The following is a 20,296-nucleotide window of genomic DNA, read 5'->3' as shown; positions in this document are numbered from 1 at the left end:
TATACAGCCATTGTAGTAGAGTATATAGCTATAAGTATATGGGCAGCATAAGTTGGAGTTAGTGGCTAACTAATAAAAGAAAGGGCATGAAGTTGTGGGGTAGGAAGGTAGAAATGGGCCTGGGAAGAGACAGAAGGAGGAGCGGGAGATGATCAAAATACAGGACGTGAAATTATCAAAGAATTAATAAAAAATTTTTAGATATCTGGAGTTTAAGTATGTTCATTCATTACAATCGGGAAGAACACAGGGATGTTCCAAACTAGACTGGCAGTCACGCATAGCGATTCATTTTTTAATTTGTTTGAACAGATTTCCTCGGTCAACTGTTCTTGGTCACGACCTGGTTGTATAGGTCAGAGATTTGAGGCCAGGACTCAGCACCCAGAGACTACAAGAGAGGTTCTGTCCATTTCACACAGCTTCTCCTCTACAAGGGGATATTGAAAGACTTGCTTCACACCTGAGGTGACAGCCACTCCTGACAAGCACTCAGTACTTGTTGACTAGCAGCTGGAAGCTGGGAGGCATGTATAAAATGTTAAAAACAGGGGCGGACAAGATGGTGGCGCCAGGAGAACACTGCTTCTGAGAAGCAGGACAACATTTTCTGTACAGCGATCAAGAGACTGAACTCTGGGCCCTAAAACAACAGCGACCGTGTTTCCCAGGTGAGAGGAAACCCTGACGGCATGGGAACCAGTCCAGTCCACTCTCAGGTCACCCAGCCAGAACCTGGAAGAGATCCCAGGTCGCGCAGGCACTAGGTCCCCAGACCAGAGCCACACTCCTGCGTGTCCCGATCACCTTCCCAGGCTGATCGGTGGGCACAATAACACCAGAGACTGGGAGTCCTAGTCTCGAGAAAAACCCACAGGGAAGGAAGGAAACTCGACTAGCCTCGGGCCACCCAGTCTTTCCCTGGAAAAGGACTCACAGACCAGCGGGTGTGCGCCGCCATCACTGAACTGGGCTCCAGCCACCAGCACAAAGACTTGGTACGCGCCCAACTCTCCTCTTCTTTACAGACAGAACTGTGCGCCCCAGGGCATTGAGACTGGGAGTCCCTGTCAGGAGAAAACCCCACAGGGAAGGAAGGAAACAGGTACTGAATTAGGTCATCCAGTATATCCCTGGAATAGGTCCCACAGACCGGCGGGCGAACACGCTGCCAGCCCAGAAACCTGCTATATACCAACTATTCGTCACAGACAGAACTTTGCGCCCCAGGACACCAGACACTTGGAGTCCCTGTTGGGAGAAATCCCCACAGGGAACGAAGCAAATGGACACGAGCTTAGGCCACCCAGTATATCCCTGGAAAAGATCCCGCAGACTGGCCCAACCCAGGGACCTGCTGTGCATCAGCTAGCCTGCTGCTACCAGGAGAGCGGTACCCACCCGCCACAGATTACTGCTTGGGTATTGGGGCACAGAGCCCCAACGTCAGACCTACAGAAGCCCGGGATCCCCGAGATCAACCCCCAGATACTGCTTCAAGGGGCAACCAGTTATCCTGAACAAAACTGACCAAACCACAGGACACACAGGTTACAGAAGCAGATCACTAAATTCACAGCAAGAAACCAGAAGCAGGGCAGCTGTCTCCAGGACTACTCCAGGTGAGAGGAGAGCCCTCTCCACTAACAAGGACCACAGTTACCACTCACGTTTGTACACCTGAGGTGAGCTGTGGCAACTCCTGAAAAACACTGGCCATACAGTGACCATACCCAAAAATATGTGGAGGCTTCCTTCAGGAAAAACCATCTTCCTACCAAGGGGATTCTCTCCACTACAGGATTCCAGGAACCACCAGAAACTAACACCCAACACCTAAGATAGCCCAATGGGTAGAGGTCAGTGTATAAGCTCAACCAACAAAAGACAGAGCAATATGGCATCTCCAGAACTCTGTTATCCAGGGGCAAGTAGTCCTGGACACCACAGCATAATTGAAATTCAAGAAGATGACCTAACATCTATGCTCATGAAGCGGATAACAGAGGAAACAAATAAAACGCATAAAGACCTAGAGGAACATAAACTCAAACAGATTATGGCCATCCATAAAGAAATAAAGGAAGTTGCAGCCAAACAGTTTGTGGCCTTTACAGGGGAAATACTTAAATCACTAAAAGAAATAAAAGAAACAGAGGATTGTTCAAACAAGCAGCTGAAGGAATTGAAGGAAAAACAGGAAAATACAGTCAGACAGGTGAAGGAAATAAAAAAAAAAAACGGCTCAAGATCTGAAGATAGAATTGGAAAAGTTAAAGAAAACACAAATGGAGGAAATTGTGGAGCAAAAGAATTTAGGGAAGAAAACAGGAATTACAGAGGTAAGCATAACCAATAGACTACAAGAGATGGAAGAAAGAATCTCAGGTGTGGAAGATGCAATGGAAGAAATCGATGTATCTGTCAAAGAAAATGTTAAATCTAAAAAATTCCTGACACAGACCGTCCAAGAAATTCAAGACAACATAAAAAGACAAATCCTAAGAATAATAGGAAGAAAGGAAAAATAAGATTCCCTCATCCAAGGTTCAGAAAATATTTTCAACAAAACCATTGAAGAAAATTTCCCCAACATAAAGGAGAGTCCAATAAGAATACAAGAGGCCTACAGAACACCCAATAAATTGGACTAGAAAAGAAAATCCCCCACCACATAATAATCAAAACAGTAAGTATACAGAACAAAGAAAAAATACTAAAAGCTGCAAGGGAAAAAGGCCAAGTAACATATAATGACAAACCTATCAGAATCACACCTGACTTCTCAACAGAGACTATGAAAGCCAGAAGGGCCTGGATGGATATCATGCAGGCCCTAAGAGAACACAGATGTCAACCCAGGCTACTATATTCAGCAAAACTCTCAGTCCTCATAGACAGAGAAAACAAGATATTCAATGACAAAACAAATTTCAACAATACCTATGCCCAAATCCAGCTTTAGAGAAGACATTAGAAGGAAAAATACAAGCGAAGAAAACTAGTTACTTTCAAAAAAAAACACAGGAAATAATTATCCTCACTACAGTAAAATGAAAAGCAACCAAGCACACAAACGTATGACCACAGCCAACATCAAAGTCAAAGGACCTAACAGCCACTGGTCATGAATCTCTCTCAACATCAATGGATTGAATTCTCCAATAAAAAGACACAGACTAACAGAATGGATGCATAAACAAGACCCAGCAATGTTGCATTGAAACACGCCTAAACACAAGAATCACACACAAGAAACACACCTAAGTCACAAAGATAGACATTACCTGAGGGTAAAGGACTGGAAGACAGCTTTCCAAGCAAATGGACACAAGAAGAAAGTAGGAGTAGCCATTCTAATATCTGATAAAATAGACTTTCAACCAAAATTAATCAAAAGAGATAGGGAAGGACACTTCATACTCATCAAGGAAAAATTCCACCAGGAAGACATCACAATCCTGAACATCTATGCCCCAAATACAAGGGCACCCACATTTGTAAAAGAAGCATTGATAAAACTTAACCCACACATAGATCCCCACACATTTATAGTGGGAGACTTCAGTACCCCAATCTCAACAAAGGACAGGTCAACTAAACAGAAATTAAACAAAAAAAAACAACGTCTCTAACAGAGTCTTGAATTAAATGGACCTAACAGACATTTACAGAACCTTACACCCAAACACAAAAGAATTTACCTTCTTCTCAGCACCTCATGGAACCTTCTCCAAAATAGACCATATAGTTGGTCACAAAGCGAGCCTCAACAGATACAAGAAGATTGAAATAATCCCTTGTATCCTATCTGATCACCATGGAATAAAGCTGGACCTCAACAATAACAGAAATAGCAAAAAGCCTATACACACATGGAAACTGAACAGCTTGCTACTAAATGACAGCTGGGTCAGGGAAGAAATAAAGAAAGAAATTAAAGTCTTCCTAGAATTCAATGAAAATGAAGACACAACATACTCAAACTTGTGGGACACAATGAAAGCAGTGCTAAGAGGAAAGTTCATAGCACTAAGTGCCTTCACGAAGAGATTCAAGACAGTTCATTCAAGCAACTTAATGGCTCACTTAAAAACCCTAGAGAAAGAAGAAGCAGACACACCGAAGAGGAGTAGATGGCTGGAAATAATCAAACTCAGGGCTGAAATCAATCAATTAGAAACAAATAAAAGAATTCAAAGAATCAATGAAACCAAGAGCTGGTTCTTTGAGAAAATCAACAATATCGACAAACCCTTAGCCAAGCTAACTAAAAAGCAAAGAGACACCATCCAAATCAACAAAATCAGAAATAAAAAGGGGGACATAACTACAGACACTCCGAAAATCCAAACAATCATTAGAACTTACTTAAAAAGTCTATATGCCACAAAATTTGAAAATCTAAATGAAATGAACAATTTTCTTGATCGATTTGACTTACCAAAGCTGAATCAAGACCAGGTAAATAAATTAAATAGTCCTATATCCCCTAAAAAAATAGAAGCAGTCGTCAAAAGTTTCCCATCCAAAAAAAGCCCAAGACCAGATGGTTTCAGTGCAGAATTCTATCAGACCTTCAAAGAAGAGCTAACTCCAATTCCCTTCAACCTATTCCACAAAATAAAAACAGAAGGAACACTACCAAACTCACTCTATGAAGCCACAGTCACCGTGGTATCTAAACCTCAAAAAGACCCAACAAAGAAAGAGAATTTCAGGCCAATCTCCCTTATGAACATTGATGCAAAAATACTCAATAAAATACTTGCAAACTGAATACAGGAACACATCAAAGATATCATCCACTATGACCAAATAGGCTTCATCCCAGGTGTGCAGGGGTGGTTCAATATACGGAAATCCATTAATGTGATCCACCATATTAACACACTGAAAGAAAAAAAAACCACATGATAATCTTCTTAGATGCTGAAAAATCCAACACCCATTCATGTTTAAAGTCTTGGAGAGATCAGGGATATAAGGCACATACCTAAACATAGTAAAGGCAATATACAGCAAGCCTGTAGCCAACATCAAACTCAATGGAGAGAAACTTAAAGCAATCCTACTGAAATCAGGGACAAAGCAAGGCTGCCCACTCTCTCCATATCTCTTCAACATAGTTCTGGAAGTCCTTGCTAGAGCAATAAGACAGTTGAAGGAGATCAAGGGGATACAAATTGGAAAGGAAGAATTCAAATTATCACTATTTGCAGATGATATGATAGTATGTATACCTGAGTGACTCCCAAAATTCTACCAGGGAACTCCTACAGCTGATAAACACCTTCAGCAAAGTGGCCGGATACAAAATTAACTCAAAAAAGTCAGTAGCCCTCAAAAGACAAAAGACAAAAGGGCTGAGAAAGAAATTAGGGAAACAACACCCTTCACAATAGCCACAAATGACATAAAGTAACTTGGTGTAACCCTAACCAAGCAAGTCAAAGACTTGTATGAAAAAAATTTCAAGTCTCTGAAGAAAGAATTAGAAGAAGATATCAGAAGATGGAAAGATCTCCCATGCTCATGGCTTGGCAGGATTAACATAGTAAAAATGGCCATCTTACCAAAAACAATCTACAGATTCAATGCAATTCCCAACAAATTACCAACACAATTCTTTACAGACTTGGAAAGAAAAATTCTGAAATTCATATGGAATAACAAGAAACCCAGAATTGCCAAAACAATCCTCTACAATAAAAGATCTTCTGGAGGTATTTCCATCCCTGATATTAAGCTGTACTATAGAGCAACAGTAATAAAATCTGCATGGTACTGGCATAGAAACTGAATGGTGGATCAATGGAACCTAGTAGAAGACCCAGAAATAAACCCACACACTTATGGACACCTGATCTTTGACAAAGATGCCAAAACCATACAATGGAAAAAAGACAGCATCTTCAACAAATGGTGCTGGTCTAACTGGAAGTCTACATGTAGAAAAGTGCAAATAGATCCATACTTATCATCCTGCACAAAACTAAAGTCCAAATGGATCAAAGACCTCAACATAAAACCAGACACATTAAATCGGTTAGAAGAAAAGGTGGGGAAGACCCTAGAACTCATTGGTACAGGAGACAACTTCCTGAACAGAACACCAACAGCATAGGCTCTAAGAGCAACAATCAATAAATGGGACCTGTAAAGCAAAAGACACTGTCATCAAAACAAAGCAAATTCCTACAGATTGGGAAAGAATCTTCACCCACCCTTAGTCTGACAGAAGGCTAATATCCAGTACATATAAAGAACTAAAGAAGCTGAAAAGCAGCAAACCAAGTAATCCAATTAAAAAATGGGGAACAGAGCTAAACAGAGAACTCTCTGTAGAGGAATATCGAATGGCAGAGAAACACTTAAAGAAATGCTCAACCTCATTAGCCATCAGGGAAATGCAAATCAAAACTACCCTGAGATTTCACCTTAGACCCATCAGAATGGCCAAATTCAAAAACAAAAGTGACAACACATGCTGGAGAGGTTGTGGAGAAAGGGGAAACCTCCTCTACTACTGGTGGGAATGTAAACTCTTACAACCACTCTGGAAAGCAATCTGGTGTTTTCTCAGACAAGTAGGAATAGCGCTTCCTCAAGATCCAGCCATACCACTCCTAGGCATATATCCAAAACAGGCTCAAGTACACAGAAAGGACATTTGCTCAACCATGTTTGTAGCAGCTTTATTTGTAATAGCCAGAAGCTGGAAACAACCCAGTTGCCCCTCAACTGAAGAATGGATACAGAAATTGTGGTATATCTACACAATGGAATACTACTCAGCAATGAAAAATAAGGAAATCATGAAATTTGCAAGTAAATGGTGGGAACTAGAAAGGATCATCCTGAGTGAGCTGTCCCAGAAGCAGAAAGACACACATGGTATATACTCACTCATATAGACATTTAGTATAGGATAAACCTACTAAAATCTGTACACCTAAAGAAACTAATCAAGAGGGATAACCCTGACTAAAATGCTCAAACCCCATCCCAAAAGGCAAAGAGGATGGACATCAGAAGAAGAAGAAAACAGGAAACAAGTTAGGAACCTGCCACAGAGGGCCTCTGAAAGGCTCTGCCCTGCAGACTATCAAAGCAGATGCTGAGACTTATGGCCAACTGTTGGGCAGAGTGCATGAATCTTATGAAAGAAGTGGGAAATAGTAAGATCTGGAGAGGACAGGAATTCCACAAGGAGAGCAACAGAATCAGAAAATTTGAACACAGAGGTCTTTTCAGAGACTCATACTCCAACCAAGTATGAGGCATGGAGATAACCTAGAACCCCTGCCCAGATGCAGCCCATGGCAGTTCTGTGTCTAAGTGGGTTCCATAGTAATGGGAAGAGGGAATGCCTCTGACATAATCTGATTGGCCTGCTCATTGATCACCTCCCCCTGTTGGGGGAGGAACCCTACCAGGCCACAGAAGATGACAATGCAGCCACACTTGATGAGATCTGATAGACTAAAATCAGAAGGAAAGAGAGGGGGAACCTCTCCTATCAGTGGACTTGGGGAGGGGCATGCGTGAAGAAGGGGGAGGGAAAGTGGAATTAGGAGGGGAGGAGGGAGGGATTTATGGGGGATACAAAGTGAATAAAGTATAATTAATAAAAGTTAAAAAATGTTAAAAACAAAATTATATAAGTCAGGGCTCGGGGGATGGCTCAGTGGGTAGGAGAAGTTGATATGCAAGCATTAGGACCTGAGTCTGAATCCCCAATACATGCTTTATATGTCTGCATGTACTTGTCATCCCAGCATCGCTAGGTGGAGGCAGGTAGATCCTGCGAGCTCGCTGGCCAGCCAGTGTAGCCCAGCCACCCTGGCAAGCTTCCAACTCAGCAGAAGACACTGGATCAGGCAATAAGGCACAAAGTGACAGAGAATGCAGGTAACATCCTCCTCTGCCCTCACCTGTATGTGCACAGGCACACTGGCATACTCACATGCATGCTCCAAACACGCACAACGCATAGAAAGGATAAGCCACTGAATGTCTGTATAGTTTCATAAAGCGGTTTCATAAATGTTGGCTGGGTGCAGTGGTGCAGGCCTGTAATCCCAGCACTCAGGAGGCAGAGGCAAGTGGATCTCTGTGACTTTGAGGCCCACCTACTCTTCATAGTGACTTCTAGGACAACCAAAGTTACATAATAGAGACTCTGTCTCAAAAGAAAAAGAGGCATGGTTATAGCATGTCTTGGGTACTTGTTTAGAATTATCTTCATAAAATAAGTTTATAGGTTGGTGGAGGGGAAATGTAACAAGAATGGGAATCAAAAGGTAGAACAGATATTAGTTACTTTCCCAGATTTACCCTTGGGATGTCTTGTCTCATGGTATTCCCCATAGTAACCCAAAAAGGAAACCACTTATTATTATTATTATTATTATTATTATTATTATTATTATTATTTGCCATTCTTATATTACATACTTACTAAGAAAAGGAAAATCCAAAACCGTATATAAAAAAAAAAGGGCAAAGTTGTTAGCACCAAGCCTTTCATGCCACCACAGTGAAGCATGAACCCACAAGTCTTCCTATGAACAATCCCATCCGCAAACTCTGAGTAGCAAAGGAGCAACTGAGTACTCCATATGTTTTCTGCATCTCTTCAAGGTGACTTTATAATCTTAAGTGTCTGGAAAAATCACCAGACAAAAGTGTTTTGTCATGTTAGTGGCCATAAATGCACAGCTACATGGGAACGCTCGGCCACGGTCACTCCTTCAGTTACTGCCTGCACCTTTGAGTTTCACAGGCTGCTCAATTTTGGCTTCTAAACAGGCAAGGTTTGCTAACCCCTTCCCCAAGGGATAAAACTTGCCTTATTGTCTTTTATTGGTAAGAGCTCAACAGTTATGATTTTAGGTATTACTTTGCAGATTGATGCTACAGGTTGGTGTGATAGTTCGGTGGTGAAGGGAGCTTGCCATGAAAGCCTACTGACCTGAGTTCAATTCATGGGTCCCGATAAAACTAGGAGAGAAATGACTTCACCAAATTGTTCTCTAACCTACACACACACACACACACACACACACAAACACACACACACTCACATAAATAATAACAAATAATAAATGAAATTTGGTATCCCATTCTTCTTCAATCACAGATGTGAACTGTATCTGCTGATCAGAAAGGATTCCATGGGAAATAGATGCATTGCCTTTCGAATTTCACTATTTTAGCATTCTCTTTATGATCATTGTTTCAACTTATCATATCCTGCTGATTCTTTTATTAATCAGTGAAACATATTTCTGACAAGGCCAGACTGTATTTATTAGAATATTATGGTTTGGTTTCTTCTCTTTTTTGAGACAGAGTCTTAGTATGTAGCTGTGGCCTGGAATTCACTATGTAAAGCAAGCTAGCCTCAGACTCAGAGGTCTGCCTGCCACTGCCTCCCAAATGCTGGGATTAAAGGTATGCACCACCATGCCTGGCCCAGAATATTATGTTTCTAAACTTTCAACAACTCCAGTTTGACATGGTCTTCTAAAATAAAACATTTGACCTAACAAGATCGCTCAGTGGGTAGAGGGCCTTGTATCCAGAACTGATGAGTTTGAATCCCAGTTCTCACAGGTGGCAGCAAAAAATTTAAAAAAAATTAAAAAATAATAAAAGAAACGAACTATTCCTATGAATTGTCTTCTGAACTCTGGAAGCACAGCTAGAACTTGTAATATCCCAAAATCACAAAAACGTACACACACCCACACACACACAAAACCTCTTTTAAATAAAAGTTTCAGAAAATAGAAATCAACCATAGAAAGTCCTATGGTTGGCATTGTAATGTAAAATCACACACTCATCTCTTTTCTGTAACGTACAAGGAAGGAAACTGCTAAGCCCCCTTGGGGGGTGGGATGGGGTGGAGCAGCTTTTCCCCATATATGGAGAAGGAAACAATACCCAACAACTTGTAAGGGGAGCCACATTTCTTAGAAGAGTGCAGGAAATTGTTTCAATTTAGTCCAGAATTACAGATTTATTCAGTGAAATGTAATGTAAGCTATATCACTGGGAAAACCCGAGCAGGCTCGGAACAAGTCCATCTTCACAGGCATCCACGGTCTTACAGGAACCGCTTGAATGAGGCCGACACCTCACAGGAGGAACTCCAGGAAGGGCGGTGTAGCCCACTTCAAACTTCTTTTCTGTCTAGGGATCTATTATGTTGATAAAAATCAACTTTGGTCTGTGTGTCTAGCTTTCCACAGAGAGGCATCAATGAGAAGAGCCTAGACCTGCTTGCACGAAGTTGGGTTAAGATCTGTCTCATCTACAGGATGTAAAACTCACTGCATCCTGCAGGCTCTGAACCGAGTCCACGCCGCATAGCAAGCTTCCGAAGGCCCAAAAGATCCATCAGCGGAGAGGCCTTGAGAAAATCGCTCTCATTCACCAAGTATTCTCAAGCCCCTGGCTTTTCTCTAGTAGATTTACTGTGTGTGTGTGTTTATGTGCGCGCGCATGCTCGCTCGTGTATGTACATGCCTTCAAGCATGCATGAGGTCAGAACAATCCGTAGGAGTTGGTTCTCATCTCTTACCATGTGGGTTCTGATATCAAACTGAGGCCATCAGGCTTGCAGCAAGCTGCACACACACACACACACAGAGAGAGAGAGAGAGAGAGAGAGAGAGAGAGAGAGTTGCAAGCATGTGCGTGCACACATACACATAAATAATAAAATAAATCTTAAAAGAATAAAATAAGATAGCTGCTGAGCCACATTTTGCTTGAGACAGCTTATTCCATCAAAGGCTATAATAATCATCCTAGCAGAGAAGGGATGGAGGCTGTGAGGGTGAGTATCCAGGGAAAAGGTCACTGGGGTCTGAGTGAGTCCTGCTGGTAATTCATCATGGCGACACAGGTCCTGACTCTGAATCCTGCTGTACTGTATGCTGCCTTGGCAAGGGACGTTTTGTTTTATTGGGAATCCTTGGATGTTAGATAAACACTCTAGTGCAGAGCTACATACCAAGCCCTCTTATTGCTTTTTGAGATAAGCTCTTACGATAGCTCAGAATGGCCTTAAACTCACTCTGTAGCCAAGCCGGACCTTGAACTTGCCATACTTGTGCTCTGGCATCATGAGTGGCTGGGACTGCAAATCTGTACACCTAGGCACTGTATGAAGAATTAAAATAATGATGATGATAATAATAAGAAAGAAAGAAAGAAAGAAAGAAAGAAAGAAAGAAAGAAAGAAAGAAAATAAGAAAGAAAGAAAGAAAGAAAGAAAGAAAGAAAGAAAGAAAGAAAGAAAAAATGCCCCTTGCTTGGTAGCACTAGGCTGGGTGTTGGACACGGTCGTCTCATCTTAAAAGCCTCCAGCCAAAGGTGAATAAATCAGTTTGTAAATCAGAGCTCTGGGGGCGGGAAGCTCCGGTAGCACCCAACAGTCTCCTTTTCGCTCTCCCAAAAGCAGGGCAGGAATGCCGCAGGGCCTGATTTTTCAGCCCAGGCCACCGGAGCAGCCAGTGCAGTCCAGAGCTGCACCACCTCCCGAAGTTCATGTGAAAGAGTTAAAAGACTAGGCGCCGAGCACGTCCTCAAGTGGCTGCATGTCTACCTCGATCGCGGACACGCCGTGGAACGGCACAACCACAGAAGCCCCGAGAAAACGAAAAGTGTGCCCAAGGGTCGGAAGGCGGGAACCTGATTTGAGGAGGAGGGTGCCAGAAGGGCAGCCAATCCCGAGCTCCCCGGGAGGAAGAGGCGGAGCCAGAGCCCGCGGTCCCCCGCACTGCTCACTCCCGCGCTGCGCTGGCTCCGCCGCCGACTCCCGGTCCTGCGCCGCCGCCTGCTGTGGACTTCCCCGGTGCAGACATGGCCTCGGGCGCCGCCTGCTCGGCGGTGAAGGTGAGATCACCCTACAAGCTGCAGAGGGGTCAGCCCTGCCGGGTTCCACTGGCCCCTCCGCTGGGGCCGCTCCTCCTGGGTGGGTCCCCAGCCCGGTCGCCCCCCGCTCGTGGCACAGCAGAGAGGGACAGGGGCGCGGCACCCGCCGCCAGCACACCCCCATTTCCCCAGCCTTTGAACTCATAGGCATACCGGGCCTGTACGGTGGTAGCCGGTGCTCGGATGGGTTAGGGATGGGGGGTGAGGGGAGCTATGCGCAGCCTGCAGTTGGGATGCCACCCTTTCTTAATGCCCGTAACTCCTCTCCGGAGATGCCCCGGCGGGAGCTGACGCGTGGCCCAGCTCCTGCGGCTGCTGCGCCGGTCCTTTTAGCCTTACGGGATTCGCGCTTCCGCTCCCTTGACTTGGCCCACGTGGGAGAGCTGTGCAATTGCTCTTTTGCACGCCTCTGGCTTCGCCTCGTCCCCGCCCTCCCCCCCTCCCCAACTTAGATTTCCTTTTGCTTTGTTTTACGCCGGTAGCGCAGAGCTGTGTGAGCTTTGAGACTTTTAAAAGAAGGTAACGGCGGCGTGCAGACCGCTCCCATCTGTTAGGGCCGCTCCCAGCCTGGAGGCCTCTGTCCTTAAACCGTTTTGCAGCCTTGAAAGTTAGAGCTATTTTCTGGGGCCTCGAGTCCCCGGTCCCCAGAGATCTCTACCCAAGGGATTCTTGTGTGCCCAGGAACCGCTGGCTAGAGGAGACCATGAGTTCTGAGTCTCCCCTGGGTCTTTTAAACAAGTTCTGATTGCTGAGTATGGAGTGGAAAAGTCTAAGTCCTTTCTAGGCTGTTTATTATTAGCCAAGAACGCAGTAAACTTGATTCACTTTAGGAATTTCTAGCCTGTGGTACAGGAAATGCACTGTGTTCTCCAGGCATTCTTTTTGATTCCCTTGAAAGAGGCCAATACCTGCGGTTAGCCTGCAGCCTGCTTGTTTTTTTGTTTGTTTTTGTTTTTGTTTTTTAACATTTTGAAAAGGATTATTTACATTTATAAAAAGCCTCTGTTCCAGTCGGCAGGAATGGGCCAGAAAGGTTGTGTGCAAGGTACAACACGTATTTATAAAGCGGGAATTTTGCTACAGTGTAGGCTGGAAAGGCGAGAATCATAATGTCTGTACTGGGAATACTTGAGTTTTTAGGAGTGGAGATAATTCCAAACTATGTCCATCATTATCATTAGGCCACAGCGTCACACCTCTCCCTAAACTTCGTGTAAAGTGGGGGACAGATTAATAAATTGTCCTTAACTAAAAAGGGGGTATCTTGGTGTGTCGAACCCAAATACTTTCACTGAGGTAGAGGCCTATGATTTGAAGATAGATCTGTTTTTCATCTCTGACCCACAGTGTGAGTAAAGCCAAAATGGCTGGTACTCCTCACTCACTCGGCCCAATTGGGATAATACTATCCATGCAAGGACCAGTATATTTCAACCGAAAGAATTCGCCTTGATCTGGTTAGCATTCTGCCTGGCACACAGTTTCCTTGTAAAATGAATGCGGTCCACTTAGGAGCAGACACAGCTATGTAAATATTGAATGATACTTTTTTTTTTTTTTTAATCTTGGCAAGCTTTTGAAATAAAACTTAGAGCTATAAATGGTGGTAGGGATGCCTGCTGATTTCTGTCCTTGAGGCTGGAACAGGTGAGAGCATTGCTGGTGAGAACTGATGCCAACACCGTAGTCCACAAACTGTTAAGGCAGCATCCTAAATAGAAAATGTGAAGGGCCCATAAACAGTGAAATAACCTATTGAAAAACATACCTTAGGGCTAGAGAATGAAGTGGCCCAGTCTCTGGAGTACTTGCTACCCAAATGTGAGAACATGAATTTGGACCCTCCACCCCCATGGGATTCGGGGTCGGGTAGCTGCTGGCAGAGGTAGCATTTACGGTCCTGACATTGCAGAGGCAGACACAGGTAGACTCTGAGCCTGAAAACTGGCCAGCCTGGCCAAATTGGTGAGCTCCCTATTCAGTGAGAATGCCTTTCTTCTTTCTCATTGAAAGACAGGTTAAGATTACATGAGAGAGACAGCTGATGTCTGCCTGTGGCTTCTTCATATGCACATCCATGACACATGTATGTATACACTCACCAGACATGGACTGTATTTTATTATCTGTACATCATCTGGTAATAGGGGTGGCTTGTTCGAGACCACAAGACCATGCACATTCTTCCTTACAGATGTAAAGAAAGGTCAACCTCCGTGTCCTGTATAACAAACAGGGTTTAGAAAAACACAGTTACACTTTAAACCCGTTGTTCCCAGCAGGTAGATGTGAGATAGTTTCTTAGACCTGAAACATGGCCTCTGTGGAAACAGAGGATCACTGCAAAAACCACTGGGCATTCTCCAAGGATGGGTGAGGAGTCACATTGGTGTCTGGCAGGTGGCATGTGGCCTGGCTCACTGCACCATTTCTTCTGTTACTGAGAAACGACAGTTCGGTTGGGTACTGTTGTGCACGAATCGCAATACCCCAAAAGACTGCCGAGTCCGTGGCAACCCACATGAGGATCTTTTTATTATAAAATCATTACAAGCTGCCGCTTGGGCTCACATCCCCCACCACCGAAGTGGTGAGAGCCGAGAGCCCCGTGCTCAGGTTAGTTGGGTGATTTAAAGATTCTGGTCCCTCCCAGCATGCCTAAGGCAGGGGTGATTCCTGCCTGGTAAGCATCTGTTGGTCAAAATGCTGCATTTTGAATTGATTGGCTATAGGAAGGTCCCCAAACCATTAATGACCTGGTATCCCTCCCTAGGGGGATGGGCCAGTTTCCTAGCAACTGTATCTCTAGTGAGTGTGGAAAGAATGCAGTAAGGCGGGTTCTTCCCCTCAGGGCATTACTGGGACCTCATCCAGCTAGTTCAGGCCTTAAACATTAACAATAACTGCTTATTTTTAATCTTTTGGTCTCTCAGTACCTCAGTGGAAAAATTCCCACATTGGTATCAAGGAAAAATCAGAACTGAGAGCCTTGGCTTCTTACTCCAGTACTAGCTGCCTTCTGTCTGCCTTGTGTTCTAATAGGGCAGTGAGCCCTAGGGTCCTCCACTAGAAGACCAGTGCTAGTCACAGCTACTTTGAGATATTGGATTTAAATTCAGTAAGCATGTTGCACACACCCAGCTTAGTTCTCGTTCCATTAATGCCAACCAGCCCTGATACCTTCCTTTGTAAAAATGGAAACATTACCAGGATTGTGAGTTTAAATTTGATGCCCTTGGTTTGAGAGATAATACAGTTGACCATTCAGATGAAAAGCCTCCGGTTTTATATGGTCAGTGTAATGCTTGGTATCTCAATGAAACTTAGCTGTCTACTGGCAGAATCCCACCCAGAAATACTGGAAACCTACCAGGCTCTGAGAATACATATTTGAGTAAAACAATGACCCTTTTTCTTTAAGTTTGTTTTTTACTGGGGCTGGAAGACTAAATAATATGTATGGACTAGTTAGTAATAGTTCTGGGAGCGGACAGAAAGAGCCATTAGGTGATGGTTTTAAAGCTGTGCTTTAAAGGTGATGGTTTTAATGTGGCTGTTTGAGGAGATGGGGTGGCTGGAGGAGATTATGTCATGATCACGGAGCTTCCATGAGGGCAATAGCACCATTGTGACAGACATCAGGCCTTGAGAGCCTCATGGTTCTGCCATAGACCTATGAACCAAAGAGCAGGCTCTCCCAGACACTGAGTTGGCCTTTATCTTGAAGTTCGTAAGTCTGATTTTATTGTAGGAACTTCATGGAAGACAAACTGATAGCTGAGATGATGATAAAGAACCTTAGATTACAGTGGCCTGCTAGGACTGGGGAAGAAATGAGCATGACAGCCTTGAAATACACACCTCTGTGCTTGTGATATGAGAAGTAGCTGGGTGTAGGCCTCCAGGATGTAAACTATGAGAAAGAATTTAGATTTGCACACACCTTTAAACCCAGCACCCTGGAGGCAAAGGCAGGCACAGGCATAGCCCTGCGTTTGAAGCTAGCCTGGTCTGTGTGGTGAGTTCCGGGTCAACTGTGGCTACACAGTTAGACCCTATCTCAAAAAAATAATAAAAACAAGCCAACAAGAACAACAACAAAAACTTGGATTTGATTCTAAATGCTTTGGAAGCCATTTAAGGATTCTGAATAGAGAGGTAGTGTCTGATTTATATTTTTAAGTGATTGCTTGGCTGCTCTGTACAGAATTGCCTGTACTGGGCAAAGGAGAGCCTCTGGCCGGAAGCCATTGCACTTGTGCCAGTCTGCTCTGGCAGCCACAGAAGTAGTGAGGATCTGCAGGCAGAGTGGAGATAAGATGTGGGGAGTATAGCAAGAAGGAAAGGGTGGCCTCTGTGTCTGGCTTCCAACCCCAAAGGTGCTGAGGAATTACTTCCAAATAAAAGCCTGGAGGTAAATACGGTATATCTTCTGCCAGCACGTTTCTGATTGGGGGCCAAGGAAAGCATGAGGTACAGCAGTGGAGTTGCTGCAGAGTATGTCCAGGTTCCCACAGTGGGAGATAATAGAGACAGTGTAACAGTTCCTGCCCATGAAGCAGCTATGGACGGAGGTAGCAGGAGGCAGGGGCCAGGGATTAATAGCTACTATTGTCCAGAGAGACTTCAGGGAAACATTGTCCAGCTTTAGCCCTGGGCTGGTGGTGTGCTTGACTCTAGAAGGCCAAACAAATTTTGGCATCCAGAGAGGGAGGGGATATTTGGAAAGCTGCTTTAGTGATCTGGAATGCCCCTGGCCAGTTTCTGGGAGATAAGGAAATAATGTTAACCATGTTTAGAGTGATAGAGGGAATGCGGACCTTCTATAGGTCAGTAGTCTACCTCAAACACTGGTATGAAGGGAGACAGCAAATCAGAGTGTCCTGGTTAGGAAAATGCCTTTTAAAACTCTGGCCCATGCCTTTTATCCCAGCACTTGGGAGACAGAGGCATGTGGATCTCTGTGAGTTTGAGGCCAGCCTGGTCTATAAAATGAGTCCAGGACAGCCAGGGCTCTGTTACACAGAGAAACTAGCTCAAAAGCAAACAAACAAACCCTCTCCTTTGGGCTGTGTTGAGCATGGTTGACTCCGTTCTTCTATAAGATTGTCCTGAGCTTTGCAGCACACAGAACACATCCTAAAACTCTCCAACAAAGTGCCAATAGTATCTCCTCCCCACTGTGACAGCTGAATATGTTGCACACTCTCAAACGCTCCCTGGAAAGCTATTTCATATTTAGTTAAAGACCCCTGGGCCATTGTCTGAGCGACCTCCTGGTGAGGAGAGGTAGGAACCCTGGGTTTTGTGTATCTAAAAGCAGGCAGATAAAGGACCTAAGATGCCTTGAGGGAGTTACTTTTTGTTCTTTGTGTTTTGCTAGGGGTGGTAGGGTAGGAACAGAAATGGATATGATTCAGCAGTTCATTTGATTTTCAAACTGGTTCTGCATGCTAATTAAAAATCTGACCCACATAGAAAAAAGATGAGAAAACAGATAACATAAATATTTGCTTGTGTTGGTCCCTAGATCCTTAACGGTGATTATAAGTGTATTCTAAATCAGTACCTCAGTGGTTTTCAAAGTATGCAATGAGTCTGCCTCATCTGGTACCCTGTTAGATAGCAAAGTCCTGGGCTTCAGCTCCACCGAACCGTAAGTTTATAGAGTATGGCCCAGCAATATGGGTGCTAACTAGCTAAGGATTTAAGATGCCTGCTGACTTACACAGTACTGGCATAAGGGAGCTTTGGAAAGTATGGGCATGATTTGTTCTCATTGTTTTTGTACACAGTGGCTGCAAAAACAATTCATGTTGATTGCCTTCAAACACCAATGTATTCTCATAGTTTGTGGGCCCTTGAGTCCAAAATGAGCCTTAGATCAAGAAGTTATTATCCTCTTTTTTTTATTTATTAATTTATTCAATCACTTTACAACCTGATCGAAGCCTCCTCCCTCCTCTTCCAGTCCCACCCTCACACCTGCTACCCTTCTCCCTCAATCTACTCAGAGAAGGGGAGCGCGCCCCCCCCCCCCATGGGTACCTACCTGCCCTGGTCACAGCAGGACTAAGCTCCGTCTCTCCCACTGAGAACAGCAAGGCAATCCAGCTAGGGGAAGGGGATCCAAAGGCAGGCAACAGAGTCAGAGACAGCCCCTGCTCTGTTAGGGGACCCACACAAAGAATAAACTGCAGATCTGTTACATATGTACAGGGGACCTAGGTCCAGCCCATGCATGCTCTTTGGTTGGGGGTTCATTGTCTGTGGGTTCCTATGGGTCCAGGTTCGTTGACTTTGTAGGTCTTCCTATGGAGTCCTTTGTAGTTCTCCATTTTGCCATTTTGCGGGGGCTTGGAGCTCAGCTTCCAGACAGAGAATAGGGGTTCTGAGAATGGGGGTTCCATTCCTCTCAGGGGCAGCTAGGGCGCCTTAGGGTGAGGCCCAACGCTAATTTGGGGTGTGGAAAAGATTTTCCATAGTGTTCCATTTTAGCTCTTTTAGCATGAGATTGCCATTGCTATCGCAATAGAAGCTTGGGCAATCCAACCTCCATGACTTTGTAACACCAAAGTGTTATAGCTCCTCCTTACTCCGCTATCCTAAGACATGGCAGAGGTGCAGGCGAAAGCCCAGGCCTGGTCAGCTTGCAGCTGAGACACAGGCTGGGTGAGGCCCAGGCCCGGTGAGCTGGAGCCCAGCAGAGGACAAATGACGAATCTCAGAGGGTCTTGAAGTGAAAAAGCATGTACCTTTATTCATGTGAAGTCAAAGGCAATATAAACCCTGGGCAAAGGGAGGGATTCTGAGGGTGAATGTGCTTGATTCGTTGGAGTCAGGGGTCAGGAATACTTCATGATCCTATCACAAGGAAAATACAGTATTCCCATTGTGGCAGGAATTTCCAAGAACAATCAAAGGTCACTGCTGGATTAAGCTCCTTAGCAGGGTGGTGCTTTTCTAGGGATTCCTAGATGCTTGCTAGAGCAGCTTTCTTATTGGGACGGGTCTGGCCTGTAATCTTCCAGAACCTCCTTATAAGACCTGAGATCATCAGATCAGGGGAGACTTTTAAAACCTGCTGAGAAAAGGGAGTCTATCATCATAGACTGAGGGCAAATAAGTGGCTATCCAGAGACTGCTGACTTAAACCGTATCCAGGAGAGCCCCATACACCTTGACTCCTCTGGCCTCCTCCATCCTTCCCCAGATCTTCCAAAAGACTCCTCAAGTTCCGCCTGATGTTTGGCTGTGGGTCTCCCATCTGTTTCCATCAGCTGATGGATGAAGCCTCTCAGAAGACAGTTACGCAAGGCATCTTGTCTGCAAGCACAGCAGAGTATCATTAATAGTATCAGGGATTAGCTGTCTCCCATGGGTTGGGTCTCAAGTTGGGCTAGCCATTGGTTGGGTAGTCCTTCAATCTTTGCTCTATCTTTTTCCTTACACTTCCTTTCTTTTTTCTTTCTTTCTTGGCTTTTCAAGACAGGGTTTCTCTGTATCTATCCTTGGCTATCCTGGAACTCATCCTGTAGACCAAGCTGGCCTTGAACTCAGAGATTCACGTGCCTCTGGCTTCCTACACTTCTTGTAAGCAGAACAAGTGTTGGGTCAGAGATTTTTATGGGTGAGCTGATGTCTTCCTCCCTCCACCGGAAGCCCCAACTCTGGATATCCGAGGTGGCAACTTCAGGCTCTCTATCCCCTGCTTCTAGCAGTCTCCCCTGTCCTAGAGATGCCTCCCCAACAATTTCCATTCTCCCCACACCTGGTTGCCACCCCCGCTCCTCTTCCCACCCGCTCTCCCAACCAGGTACCTCCCTCCCTCCATGCACATCAGATATCTGTTACTCCTGAGTGAGATTCCAGCGTCTTCCCATGGGTCTTCCTTTTTACTCAGCTTCTTTGGGTCTATGGATTGTAGTATAGTTATCCTGTACTTTATGGCTAATATCCACTCCAGGTGAGTACAATCCATGCATGTCTTTCTGGGTCTGTGTTACCTCACTCAGTATATTTTCTAATTCCATCCATGTGCCTGCAAATTGCATGATGTCTCTGTTTTTAACAGCTGAGTAGTCTTCCATTGTGTAAATTTACCACAATTTCTGTATCCATTCTTTGGTTGAGAGACATGTAGATTGTTTCCAGTTAATGGCTATTATGAATAAAGCTGCTATGAACATAGAGTAAATGTCCTTGTGGTATGGTAGAACATCTTTTGGGTTTATACCCCAATGTTTGAGAAACCACCAGATTAATTTTCAAAGTGGTTGTACACATTTGCACTTGAGCTGGTTCTTCTTGCAGGATCTAGGTAGGAAGCATTATTTGACTTGAC

General features: G+C 44.4%; 1 protein-coding gene across 1 annotated transcript in view; it reads left to right on the top strand.

Moving 5' to 3' along the window:
• Positions 1-11,788: 11,788 nt before the first annotated feature.
• The window catches only part of Mtap (methylthioadenosine phosphorylase), a 46,147-nt gene continuing 37,639 nt past the window's right edge, over positions 11,789-20,296 (top strand). The window contains exon 1 of the mRNA XM_055618980.1: positions 11,789-11,913. Within this exon, the coding sequence (XP_055474955.1) occupies positions 11,881-11,913 (33 nt within the window). The 5' untranslated portion in view covers positions 11,789-11,880. The remainder of the gene's footprint in view (positions 11,914-20,296) is intronic.

Source organism: Psammomys obesus, unplaced genomic scaffold (assembly GCF_907164565.1).
Source record: "Psammomys obesus unplaced genomic scaffold, mPsaObe1.curated_primary_1811, whole genome shotgun sequence".
Lineage (NCBI taxonomy): Eukaryota > Metazoa > Chordata > Mammalia > Rodentia > Muridae > Psammomys > Psammomys obesus.
Note: the sequence above shows the minus strand (reverse complement) of the source record. Positions and strands in the feature narration are given on the sequence as shown.